General features: G+C 36.9%; 1 protein-coding gene across 1 annotated transcript; it reads left to right on the forward strand.

Moving 5' to 3' along the window:
- Positions 1 to 535: 535 nt before the first annotated feature.
- Positions 536 to 13131, forward strand: LOC141445251 (probable G-protein coupled receptor Mth-like 1). Its single transcript, XM_074111040.1, has 6 exons — positions 536 to 653; positions 8893 to 9077; positions 9567 to 9759; positions 10917 to 11107; positions 11361 to 11387; positions 11764 to 13131. The coding sequence occupies exons 1-6, from the start codon at positions 550 to 552 to the stop codon at positions 11901 to 11903; spliced, it is 840 nt and encodes a 279-aa protein (XP_073967141.1). The 5' UTR covers positions 536 to 549; the 3' UTR covers positions 11904 to 13131.
- Positions 13132 to 14492: the final 1361 nt, after the last annotated feature.

Below are 14492 nucleotides of genomic sequence, written 5' to 3' on the forward strand. Positions count from 1 at the left end.
GTTGTGATTTTTTATTGACTATTGTTCCAACCAATTTATTTTGAATAGGTCGTATATTATCTTCTTTTTTCAACAAAAATCACGTCATACTGACGTGACTTAACTCCTACGTCATTTTCCTATCGAAATATAAAAGGTTAGAAAAAAATTGAAGTAAGATTAATATTTGAAAATAGAAAGTATGTACCTATTTAGGCACGAACTTAATGGTTATATTTTATTTACTCGTTACGTCGTCAAATTTTACTTAATTTATTTCTCGCGAGCGCGCAAAATATAACATACCTATAAAATCACGCAGAATGTTTAGTGATCGTTTATAACGCTCATAGCTTCATGGAAAAAACAAACAGGATCTGATAATAGTTCAAGGGCTCTTAAAATATCGAATACAGTAATCATGTACTAAATTTTAGTCATCTGATTATTAAGAATCCATCATTTTGGTATTGATTGTTAAATTTCAATTAGGTAGATAATTAGTTTCGTCTGAACAATACGTGCTAATTAAATGAGTAGTGTGCGATAATTTGAGAATATGGTATCTGTATGCTCACATGGCTGGTTTGTGCAGGGTACAGCATCTACTTCGGGTTCGTGGCGGCGTTCGCCTGGCTCAACGTCATGTGCCTGGACATCTGGTGGACATTTGGGTAAGTCATTGTTTACGTTTAATTAAGCAAAAAGTTTGCCTATGTAAAAGAACGGTACCCTGACTGGTTCGATGCTATAGGATCAGCCTGTTATCTGTCATGAAAAATAAAAACCGGCCACTTGGCACTTGCGTGTCGTACTTAATACTCGGCAATATATTAAGTTTAGATGGACTATATACTTTTACTTGTTAAACTTACTAGGCTGTGGTAGTTTTCCTTCTAAATTCTTAATTCATTTAGATTGTGTAAGGGGTGGAGATACTTGCCTCTAACAAAAATTAGAACTTTAAAGCGTAATAGTTTGCAAACGAATCACTAAATCCGAAATTAATCTTGGCGGCAAACTTATAATGATTTTGAAAAACATATCCAATCATACCGTAGGGTTTACGAGAGAAAAAAGTTTTTTTTCCAAAATTTTATTTTACCACTTACTCGGCTTGGTTAGTATATACACGCAATGCTATCTAGCTCTAGCGTTTCTAAGCTAAGCCACGGACGGACATAGCGAAACTATAAGGGTTCTGTTACGGGGTGGGTTTTTGAAACTACTATTGTCCATAAAAATAACGTTTATTAAATAAATTTGAGTTACACAAAGTTGGGTGTCCGCCACGAGTTTCAAATCTAGACTGGTCTAAAAAGCATAAAGAGTGAATAACGTCAGTGCATCGTCGGCAATGCACTGTCATGAAAATCCGCGATTGAGTACAAAACGTGACAATAACACTTGTATGACTACGGAACCCTAAAACAGGGTTTCCTAACCTTTATTTCGCCCCCCCCCAAACCAAAATAGTTACAAGTTATGTCACAAGGGAGCAAAATGATGTATTTACGGCGAGGGCTGTAGGTAGGTACATTGAATCCTGAGCGTAATGAGGGATTCAAGTGTTAACGCCCAAGATAAAAATAATTTTGCTCCCGAGTGACTCATACAATTTTTTACACCGAGTATGACGAAAATTGAAATAAAAATTCTAAATATAATTAAAGAGCAACCAGCATAGAAAATGGCGTAGACTTACAATAATCAACTTCAAAAAATTGCATTTGCAAAAAAACACTTAGAAAAGTCTTGAACACAAAATTAGCACTTTGATCCCTCTCGTCAAGGAGGAAAAGTTACATTTCTGAATGAGAGGTGAAAATATTGAAGTGGTAGTGGGCGGGGTACATTGCTCGCAGGACTGATAGCCGTTGGGGTCAGAAGGTTCTCGAATGGCGTCCGCGGACCGGCAGACGAGCTGTCAGTAGGACTCCAACAAGATGGAACAACGACCTGGTTAAGATCGCGGAATCGCGGTGGATGCGGAAAGCACAAGGCCGGTCTGAATGGAGGAGGGCTTGGGGAGGCCTATGTTCAGCAGTGAACGTCTTTCGGCGGACATGATGATGATGACGATATAAAACTAAGTCACTTCCCGCCGTCTCTCCCTCAAGTGTATGGCTTAGATTTTTTAGGACCAGAAGATCCGCCCTTTTAGGACTAGAAGTTGCACCTGTGTGAAATTGAGGCGTGCTGCTAGTGTCTAATAAAAAGTAACGCTGGCCGCCATTGACTACGTTATTCCATATATAATTAACGTTTGTATCTAGATATCAGATTTAGCTATATTTTATACTGAATTAAAATATTAATGTCGCTAACCGATATTATACCTTTTCAATAAATGGGCAGTAATCCCTTATTATGTCTGAATTTGTGGTGAATTAACTAAATAGAGTGCACGCGCAAATCATTGCACGCATCTGTAGGTGCTTGTCTAAACAACGTCTAGAAATTGTTCTTATAACGAGTATAAGATGGGATGTTTATGTAAACGTTGAATACGCGGTTACGTTGTTACTTTCTAAGTATATCTGTTTGAGTTCTCAAAAATCTTGTGATCGTCATATTGCGGAAGTTAAAAGTAAGATTTCATGGATGAATAAATTGGTTGGGAGTTGGGAATGGGATGAATAAAGTGGTACAATACAGAATAGCGAGGCGTGTATTCGGTATGACTAATAGTCTCCTCGGGTAAACAAAGGCGGATGGTGGGAGGCATGTTTCCCTGCGTTCACAACTTATAGCGTAGGTATATTTATTTTTAAATTAGCTGTTGAAACTCTCATGTCTTGGTCCATATAACAAAATCCTTATGGCTTGAGCCGCTTGTCGCAATGTGGACAAATGTTTGTTTTGTGTGTATCGGTATCAATCGGTTTGCTTTACAAAACTATTTGCACACACGCTTGGAATGTTTGCGACGGTTCTTTCTGGGCATGGGATATTTGCTGTGAGATTTTTAAATTTATATATAAACATTTTCATGCGACCTCATTCGTGCTTGTTTGATAATGATAAGTCAATGCAATCTTCTGAATATATCTGGCTACAGTCGACGAAACAAATTCTACTGGTTATTTATAAGTAGTTATAGGTATATGAATTTTATCACAACAAAGTAAACGTTATCAATAAATGTTACAGTACCTTGTCCCACACGAAAAACGGCACAAAACTGTGGTGAACAAAAATAAACTAGAGGTAACTCCAGTTATAAATCTTTTGTACCTCCATAAAGTGTAAAGATAAGGAAGGTACATTAATAAAAAATATATATTTAACATTTATTTTTTATTTTTTTATCTATTAACAGTTTTAGTCGTTATAATTACCTTATTGAATGTTAAATTTGAAGGCTTTACTATTTAAAGTTATAGAGATAGAACCACTTTGAAACCAAAATCTGAATTAATTTTACTGTCCCATGAGTATTTCGAAAAATTTTGTCACTCAGTCACATTAACTAATTAATATAAATATAGGAAGATTAAGGCAACCCAGCTCACAACCCTCAAACTTTTGTTTTGTTTTGATGAACAGGTCAAGCAGAGCACATCAATTTTTTACGACTTTATGCCGATTTGGTGAAGAGTTCTTGGTTTGTTCTCGAGTGACTGGTCACAGCAAGCATTTTTAGTCAATTCGTTGAATCAGAGCTCATTTATTTTTCATTCATTTTTTTATTTAAGTGCGTTTGTCTTTCACGTAGCAAATTATTTTTCTGTTATGTATATCTAATAATTAATGTGTAAAGTATAGGGCAGGCTTTTGAAATATGTAATAATAAATAAGCCTACCTAGTTAGCTCTTGACATGATTTAGTTGTTTGTTAAATTAAAGTGTTTGAGAACTCTCGAGTACAGAAATTTCGCAACTTAGGAAAATTTTCTTTGGTTCAATGCTATATATTTTCTTCACTTTTTAGGGTTCCGGAGCCAAAATGGCAAAAACGGAACCCTTATAGTTTCGCCATGTCTGTCTGTCTGTCCGTCCGCGGCTTTGCTCAGGGACTATCAATGCTAGAAAGCTGTAATTTTGCACGGATATATATGTAAACTATGCCGACAAAATGGTACAATAAAAAATTCATAAAAAATTTTTTGTTTACCTCCCATAGACGTAAAGTGGGGGTGATTTTTTTTCTCATCCAACCCTATAGTGTGGGGTATCGTTGGATAGGTCTTTTAAAACCATTAGGGGTTTGCTAAAACGATTTTTCGATTCAGTGATTTGTTTGCGAAATATTCAACTTTAAAGTGCAAATTTTCATTAAAATCGAGCGTCCCCCCCTCTAAAATCTAAACCGGTGAGTACTAGGGGGTTAAAATACGAAATCCTTAGAAAAATATTACTTAATTTTTTTGTAATGGCTACGGAACCCTATTTTGGGCGTGTCCGACACGCTCTTGGCCGGTTTTTTATCTAGCTTTATCGATCTATCTTTTATATAGCTGGAAAACGAGCATGCGGATCACCGTGATGGTAAGCGATCACCGCCACCCATGGACACCTACAGCATAATTAGGACTGCGGGTGCGTTGCCGGCCTAAAGACATAAAATTAATAGAGAAAAACGCTTGCCAAATATTTATAAGTACGGAATTCATCATTAGATTTATAAAAGCCAATTGACGTGACCGTATGTAAAATATAAAATATACGTAAAAAAAATACAAACTAAAATAGATCTTGACATGGCCCCCTTGGCATTGTGCCCAAAAGGCGTTTCGTCGTTGAATACTAATTTATTGAGAGAGATAAGCTATCGGCCCTTTGGTCTCGACCAGGCGTTTTTGCAAATTTTTTATAAGTCTTTGTACACCAGGGCTCTATTAATACGGATATTTTTAGGTATAAAGACATAAAAGAAATGAAAAATATAATTGACACTGTAAGTTTAAGAATTAAAAAAATATCTGTCAAAACAATTGCCTATCATAGCCAATAATAAAACAAAAACTATAGGTACAATTACTAAGGATTGAACAACATACCTATACATATATGAATTAAGTTATAAAAAAGTGACGCATTGAAAAATGGCCTTTCATCAGCATTCAGGAATTTTTGGAATAATTTCTTCATGAAGTATGAATAAGGGGGACTTGTCTGGTGTCTGGTGCACAGTTTTTTGGCTTAGAAAGTTCCTCAGAAAGTCTCAAATAGGTATTAAATTGTTTCTATCACATCCATGCAACGAGCGACGCAATAAACAATACAATTAAATATGCTGATATCAAGTTGGGAGAAAAATAGGTTGGGCGTATCCTGGGGGTAGGTATTTAACTCGAGATCTGGAAAAGAACATTACATAACCATAGTAAGTATACCTACAACAGAAAATACGACAGTATTTAGACCACAAATATTGAAGTGACTGCAAGAGGAAATATAAAACGCATAGACAATGCTTTGATCATAAAAAGCAATGAACAAAAATATTACATTTGGTTTGGATTTTCGTTTATACCACTCTTTTACATGTTTGTACCTTACTAATACAGGTCATATATTTTATGAACGTCGTCGCTCCACCGTTATCGTCACCCTTCAAAACCAATACATATACTCGTACCTACCTGACGTAATTGGGTGACCAGACGATTGTGTTGACATAACCGTGCCATTGTATTATTAGCAATCACTAATTATACCGTTAAATGGTAGGTCTATGTATTTACTTTCATTCGAATATTGTTTTCTGAGCAGAATGGTACGATGGTTCTTGTTTATTTGGGTCCAAAAATACATATAATGTAACCCTAGAAGGGATTCATGTTCGTAAGTAATCGATAGTAACTAATGAATACAATATTTTACCTTGCTTCTCCACTACCAAAATAGTAATACTATGTCCCTTGAATAAAAACCTGATTTGAATATCCTAATATATAGAGCTTAAAGCTCCTAACTTTTAAGTGTTGTAGGATACCTACTTTTCTTTAGTACAGTCAAGGTTATAAATATATACAAGCTACCAAGATGACAAAAAATTCTATACACCTTTATCCCTTAAATTGACAATCGTGGCACACTGCCAATTTAAGAATTATGCCACTAACCAGAAGGTCGATGTATATGTTATTTATTAGACGCTATGGCTGTATAGGATATTCATGCCTTCGACTGTACTTACAACAAATGCCAGCCCAGTATGTCTGATAAACATGAAATGAAACAGGTACAGTGGGAGTAGGAAAACCTTCGTCAGTTATTAAATTGATTCCTTTATACAGTCATAGACTCTTAGTACGTTTTGAAACCAAAGCACTAAGTAGACAAGGGCATACACCAACATATATCTAGTTTCATATCAATACCAACCTTTTTAATAAACAGCGTCGTAAGAGTTTGAATCAAATAATGTTCTATTTAATTGTCAGTGTTTGTCAGTGCCAAGGTGTAGTGGTAGGGTTGCTATGGTCACCTTTAAACAAGATTATGTAATTATTATTATTATTATTCCCTCAATGGCGGCCTTAAGGCTTGGGCCAATGTCAGTTGCGATGACAGGGTTGCGGTTGATTCTGCAGAACGCCAACAGTTTGACAGCAGCAAGAAAATAATTTTGAAAAGAGAAAAAAAAATCCTTTTCGGCCGAACGCTGTTGCGGGAGTCACGTCACTGCGACAAAGACAAAAGATGTTGTTATTGATTAGATAGACAAGATTATGTTTAGCAGGTTGACAGTTTGATGCAGTATGTCATACTCAATTGGTAAAGCAGATTATCGCTCATACTGAGCAAAGGAAAATAGATCTTAAGGTGACGAACCTTTTTTTACTCCGACTGTACCTAGGTAGTAGGTAATTAATTAGACTAGTAATTAATTAGTCGCACTAAGTGGGTTATTCCATATGCGGATTTTTGTCAAAGTGCGTGTTCTGGCTTTTCCATTAATATATATTAAAAAGGCCGCTGGAACGGCTGGTCAACGACTAGAAGTAATGAAAATCAGCTGTTTACTTTTCGAAGCAGAGTCATCGTGGGCGAGGCACTAATTAAACCTCGTATTTAGTCTCAATGGGACCCGCCTGAATATTGTGACACGACCCATTACGGCAATAGCATGACATTGCGTATTAAAATACGTCATTAAAGGTGGGGCCCGTCACATAAACATGATAAAAATCGAAATTGCGTCTAGATCTTATATCATTAATAAATCGTACTGGTACTTAGACTGGAAACGCCTGTTTAGATGGAAAGAAATGCTTCGCGCTGGTCCCGTACTTCTTTTGGCAAACACAGAACCCATATCACATTGTTGTCCGTCTATCCGTCCGTCCGTCAAGACCCTGTTTCTCAGCAACGCGCGGGGGTATCAGGCATCAGCTAAAATTAACATAAGCACTCACTCAGGTCTGCTACTAGTCACTGCTCCAAAGGGTAGCAATCAAAAGATTCGAGGTTTTAATTTAGATTTAAGGAAGATTAGATTAAAAAATATGTTTAGGTACATACAAATGACAGGGGAATCAAAGCCTAGGGTACTTCCAGTGGTCCTAGATATTGAAATTTGATATAAGGGTACATAGCTCAACCATTAAGACACAACCAATAAGAAAAGTTAGAAAAAAAATGTATATTTATGTCAGTAATCATTCTGATATGGCCCCACTTTCTACTAACACCTGCTCTGTTAACATTGGATATTCATAGATACCTACAAATTTGTAAGGTACTCTCGGTACGCGAATCCTTTTCGCAGTTGGCCGAGTTTTTTTCAAATGAGTAAACGTGTGACCCAGTGAGAAATGATGATCACATTTTAAATACCTAATTTTATTTTCAAGTAAATCTGTTTTGTTGAAGAAAGATATAAAGAGTACCCTGCTTATTTACTTGATCATCATCGTCTTCTTTGAATTAACGTAGATGACTAAACTAATTTAACAGCATATAATACAGAGTGTTCCTAAAACCAACACCAAAAGTAATCGGATTTCTAGCTACATGATTAATCAAGTATTTTTTTTACAAAAAATAATTTTAGACATTAATATATCATACAAATTATGTTCTCAAACGTAAATTTCCCTCGAAATCATTATTTCCCTCGTCGACCTGCGTGATTGAAAAAAGGTCGAAGTGGAACTCGGCTCAAAGCTCGACGCAAATTAAAATTACTTCATTACATGGTGTTGAAGTCTTCGTTTGTTTACAAACATAAGTATGTCCTTTGATTTATCAGAGGTTTTATTATTATCGCTTAATTACATCCATTATCTGATAACGCGTCATCGAAGCTTTATCCCCCATTAGCGAATCAATTCTCCGTGACCCGAAACGTAATGGGAAGCAGTAAAATTCAATTAATGGGTGTCATATTCAGGATTAGTATATACAGAACAGCTTTTATTGTTTTAGCGCGAACAAATAGTCTTAGCTCCGCCTAAACTGCTTCATAGAATATGTAAGTCAAGGCCTTTAGGTATTCGAGTATCTGAGTTAAGGAAAGTTATATGCGTGTAGCTTTCAAGCCCAGATTTAATGTTTTGAATATTAAGGGCGCATCGAGCTTCTAGACCATTTATTGCATTCATTTCATCCTTTTCAGTATCATTCATTTAGTAAAGCTTTAGTTTTGAAACTCACATCTTAGATATTTGAGGATTAACACTGTAATCATACACTACAGAAAAACGATTACTTGTAGTTCGTTCAATACAAAAATATCCTAAAGTCGTCTCTAAAAAACAAAATAAACTCTTATTACAGCGTATATTTCGCGGCAGGACATGAGTTTTTGAACGAGAAGGATACTAGATGTTGTCTATCGCGTAGGTATTACGTTATTATTTTTAAATATCTCTTTGTTTTAGTTACACGGTGAAAATACACCTCTAAGCCCGGTTTAGAAAAGATTTAATGCTTGCTTTTAATTCTATAACTCACTTACAGGAGCGTGCGTACTGTCCATCCATTGCGGAAGGCCGGGGCAGAGAAGCGACGGTTCTTGTGGTACTCCTTGTACGCCTGGAGTTTTGCAATCTTACTGACTTTGACCATGTTTCTGTTTGACAAATACCCCGTGTCCACAATTCTTGACGCAAATATCGGAAACAACATCTGCTGGTTCGGAACCTGTAAGTTATATACAATATTTATTATAATTTAGCTTGCGGAGGTCCCTTGCCTCTAACAAGAATTAACAATTTAAATTAACCCCTAAATCGAGGAATGGTTTCAGCAGACTTGTAATGTTTTTAAATGACTTCCCAAAAATATCCACCACTATTGCTAGGTTTTTATACGTGAAAAAGAAATTACGTGTAGAGGAGATACCTTAAAGACTTTCTTTTAATTTTTTATCTATTTTACCACTGTCGGCGTACTTATGTACTCATGCAAAATTACAGGTTTCTAGCACCAACAACCTCTAAGATAAGCCGCGGATGGACGGAACCCTAAAAATTCTCGATATGTACGAGTATGTATGTATGTAAACTCTTCATTGTACAAAAGAAAAGAAACACAAATACAACGATTATCTCTACCCGTTCCTGAAATAAAACATAATAGTAGCAGATAGACTCCCTAAGACTTGTTTTTACCTCCAAAGTATGTGTTTTCAGTTCAGAATACCAACCAGGATTGGCCCCACTACATATTCTTCGTGATTCCGATGGGACTGATCACATGCACCAACTTCGTGCTCTGGGTGCTTACGGCACGGCACTGTGCACGCGTCAAGTCCGAAGTGCACCGGCTTCAGGCTGGTTCCGTCGGCGATCGAGCAAAACGGCGCTTCCGCATCGATAGAGCCAAGTGAGTATATACATACTTAGTTAACCTTTTTATCTACATATTTACACATACATCATACGAGTATAAACCTCTATAATGCATGCAAAAAACGGAAATTATGACCAGAATAAAGATAAATTGTTTTGTTAGAATAAATGACGCATCTGTGAAAATGTTATTATTGTGCAATATTAACATCACAGACGACTTTATTTATCTCTTAAAAACCCAAATAACTTGATTGGACCTTAATTCTAAATATCAGTCCAGATTACTTTTTATTGGAAATGAAACAACTATAGGTACAATTGAAAAAAAAATACGATTGCGTGATGAACCTACTCTAACACGTAGTCAACTAGGAACCCTTATAGTGTAGCCATGTCTGTTCGTCTGTCTGTCTGTCTTTCTCTCCGCGACTAAGCTCAGTGATCGTTAATACTAGAAAGCTGTAATTTGGCATAAATATACATCACATCGTACAGTCACGCCGACAAAGTGATAAAATAAAAAAAAACAATAAAAAATTTAGGTACCCCTCGCACAGACGTAAAGTGGGGGTGTTTTTTTTCTCGACTAACCCTATAGTGTGGGGAACATTTTTGGATAGGTATTTTAAAACCATTGGGGGGTTGCCGAGATGATTTTCCGAACCCATCGGGTCAGAAGGTCCTCGAATGGCGTCCGCGGACTGAAGTGGCAGTGGGCAGGGCACATTTCTTGCAGGACCAATTTTCAGTTTCGCAATTCTTTCAGTCATTTCTGATTCTATCCCGCAGAGAAACCCGAGGATAGCCGTCTTCACAGCCCTCTGGGTATTTGAGCCTCCTCATGAGGCCCATCGTTAGCGCCCACGTCTCAAATCCGTACTGGCAACACACTGGTCAAAGACTTTTGACTTCAAACACTAAGCAAGATGTTTAGAATTAAAAAGTAATAATTTAAAAAAAAACACGGGATACTTGACAGTAGTTCTAACCGTTTTGGGTAATGGCAACGGATAAACGAACTTAAATAGATAGATGGCACCCAAGACCCTAAACATTCGCATTTTTCATATAAATATCTGCTCCGACCAGGAATCGCATCCGGAACCTCAAACTTCGTAGCCAGGTTCTCTAAACACGGGGGCTATAGACGGTCGTCTAAATAATGTACCTTAAAATAATGTATTTCAGATATATTTTAACGGGCAAGCTGTGGGTGGTAATGGGGGCAGGCTGGATGGCGGAGTTGCTGTCCACTTTGACCGGGGAGCCGCAGTGGTTGTGGCAGGTCGTCGACCTCGTCAACGAGCTGCAAGGCGTCTTCATCTTCCTCATCCTCGTTATGAAACCGAAGCTCTATTATTTGATCAGAAAGAGACTAGGTAAAAATCACAGACAAACAACACATCTTATGACTTTCTTCATTGACAGCTATTTCAATGTTCGATTTAGAGTAAGTCAAATGAGTATAATAAAGTTTATTTGAAAAAATTAATAAAAGTTAAGAAGACAAATTTTACCATAGGAATTTAATATTTTAAGATAATGTGTGGTAAGAATAAAAACATGTCCTTTAATATCACATGATTTGATTTATGTCAGGTAATCACTTAACTGCACATATTGTTTTTTCAGGTTGCTCAAGGATACCGATTGATACAAGTATATATTAAACTTACTCTCCCATCTGCCACCTAAATCTTTCTTCTATTAAAAATATTAAAATATCAATGCTACTTTAATCGTAGTCCGGTATTTCAAATGGTGTTGTTTGTTTAGTGCTTAGTAAACTACTAACTTTAATTTTGTAAGAAAGTATATTGACATACCTACTGGCGCTAAATAATTGCAATAACATAAGTGGGCTTATTAATCATTCGCGGCATAAACTATTGAATGTATTATTTGAGGCACTTGAGTTCCTAATATGTGCTAACCACGTCTCCAGCACCCTATTGTTGTTGTTAGTGCTGTTGCACTTCCGATTACATCATCATTCGCATTATATTGCGGCATTAACTTGAACTAATATTAACAGGACTGGAGAAGCCCGACGCGCAGAAAAATGGCACATCATCGTCAGCTCGCACGTCATCCACCTTCCTGTCGAGGACCATCAGCACTGACGAGCGCACTAACCTGAGGATTTCCTTACCAAACAGTGTTAAACAGAACTAACTTGCAGTAATAGTTGTAATATGCATTTACCTAACTGAATTGCTTAATGCTATAATCGTCACCGAGTATCAAGATTCGGTGCCTAATGCTAAATGGTCAACATTGATTGATTGATTGTCGATATATATATATATAGAGTATAGTCATACCGGCCGTTGCCGGCAAAAACTTTGATTGTTAATTTGAATGTTCTGTAAAAACATCTATCAAGGTTATTGTTAGCTACCGCTTTTGTATCGACTGATAAGTTACATGGTTAGCTAGAGTTTTGGGTCATAATTACATTTAAATTCAACAGTCTCTGTAATGGAGTTTTATATTTGGAGTTTATTATTATCGTGACTGTACCTACTGTAGAAGGTTCAAATATATATCACCAAAATTAGTCTTAGTCGTTGACGTAAATTGAAGGGGCAATTATACAATGTTATGATCTGGAAAACGAACAGTGCGCATAAAAATATTAAGTTTTAAAACATATTTTTAACTACTTATGTAGGTACATTTGTTTAGTATAGTTTACTTATGTAGTAGTTTCCTCAATTTACCAGTGGTGGCGTAAACGCAGAGGCTGGTTTTATCTTAACCGAGGCTTGCATCGTAATTTTGTTTGCTTATTAAATAATTCACTTTGGCGTACCTACTAAGAAAAAACATTAAAAATAAGCCTTCATTCTTTGCATTGTCCTCATCGAAATCATAATAAGTATCTGTATGATAAAAAGAGTATACCTACTGCCGGTCTGGTTACTCATATCTAATTCTAGCTTTATTTTATGACCCTAAATGTCTGCGTCACCATTTTCTGTTAATTTCCTGTGATCTGATGTTGCCTTTGTTTATTTTGTTCGATTCTTAAAAGAGACGCTACATAAGGTAACAGGAACTTAAATGAGTGATAAAATGGTGGTTAAATTAACTTATTACAATTTACGGTCACGCTCAGTACAGCCACCCGGCACCCGACCAGCACCGCCTCGCCTCGAGCGGTTAGTATTCTTCATATGGATTTGTATGGGCATGCGCTCACTACATCAACTCCGTAGCGTCACCGGATCGCCTCACTCGCAAGGTTGCACGGTTCCGAAATTCGTGTCGTGGACCGCGCGAGGTCCACTCGTTGTCAACGCGCCGTCCGCGCGTGGACCACCTGTCGACAACGAGTGGACGCCGAAAGTCGAGGCGGTGCTGGTCGGGTGCCGGGTGGCTCTAATGAGCTGTAACCTTCAATCAATATGTGAAGGGTCCACGGAAAGAACATGCCTAGTCACCTTTTTTTAAAATTGAGATTTTAATCTCAAAATGTAGAGCTCACAAAGTACTATGACTTACCACTGAATTAAATAATCTGAAAACAATATAAAATCTATTTTTTTATCTTTTAAATAAATGGTAACCATAGTAATTGTTCGTGATGACTAACTTTCAAACCATTATAACTCAAAAAGTTGATTAGGTAACTAGACACGATCTCTCCGTGAACCCTTCTGTATCCTTAACTGGCCATGGTACAATGTCTTTACTATGGGTTTCCTGAGTTATGTATCCCCTTTTATACGCATACAAAAATTGGATAGTTTCGTTAGGACACAGGCTGTAGATTTTTTTTTTGTTTGATCTAGTCATAGAGTAAGTAACAAGTTACACATGCCCAGTTTTTGTAGTGTAGTTTTTCCGCAAAAAGAGTTAACAAATTAGTCTAATTAAGGCTGTTTAGATCCCTCTTTCGCGCGTCTATGTAAATAATTAAATGATATATAAGCTAGTAAGATGAAGCGAAGCGGATAAGTACTGAGATCGTTGAATCCGTGATGAGGCCGTGTCATTCTCCAAAACCAGGCTGAACCTTATAACGTTTTAAACTTTCGTGATTCTCACTCATAGTCAAAATACCATATACGGGACTTATCATGCTATTTTTACACAAGTAAACACGTGGTCACGAGTAGACAGTCTACTCGTGACCACGGCAACTGTAACGTTGCCGAAACGTCGAGGTAAATATTACTTGTGTAAAAATAGCGTGATAAGTCACGTATATGGTATTTTGGCCCAGGCTGAACCTTTTCAGGTAGCTTACGACTTTACGAATTTTGCTTCGGATTTGACCCAACTCAAACAAATAATTAAAATTATAGTTTTGTTTTTCGGACCATGTTTTGCCTGAGCTTGGAGAAATAAGTCTTTCGTAGTGCTTAATGCAATACAGCTGATCAAAAATATCAGCGTTTTACCTACCAATAAAACGCTTATTAAGCGATAACCTTATTTGAAGCCTAATATTTAATCTCTGCCTGGTGAAATTCTTAAACAGGTCTTCACTCGCAAGAGATCCAATGAGGCAGGAGCCGAGCAGCTGAGCGCAGCTCTGCTCGGCAACCCCCACCAGGTGGACAGGACGTGACGTCAAGGCGGGAGTATTATTGATAAAACCGATTCGTTACCGGAAGTCAAGTTCGCTTCTCTCATTCTTTATTTAATTAGGCTTCAAATAAGGTTATCGCTTAATAAGCGTTTTATTGGTAGGTAAAACGCTGATATTAAGCTTTGAACCGTTATTTGAAGCCTAATTAAATAAAGAATGAGATC

The sequence above is a fragment of the Choristoneura fumiferana genome, unplaced genomic scaffold, assembly GCF_025370935.1.
Source record: "Choristoneura fumiferana unplaced genomic scaffold, NRCan_CFum_1 Sck3bRy_87;HRSCAF=267_pilon, whole genome shotgun sequence".
In the NCBI taxonomy this organism is placed as follows: Eukaryota; Metazoa; Arthropoda; class Insecta; order Lepidoptera; family Tortricidae; genus Choristoneura; species Choristoneura fumiferana.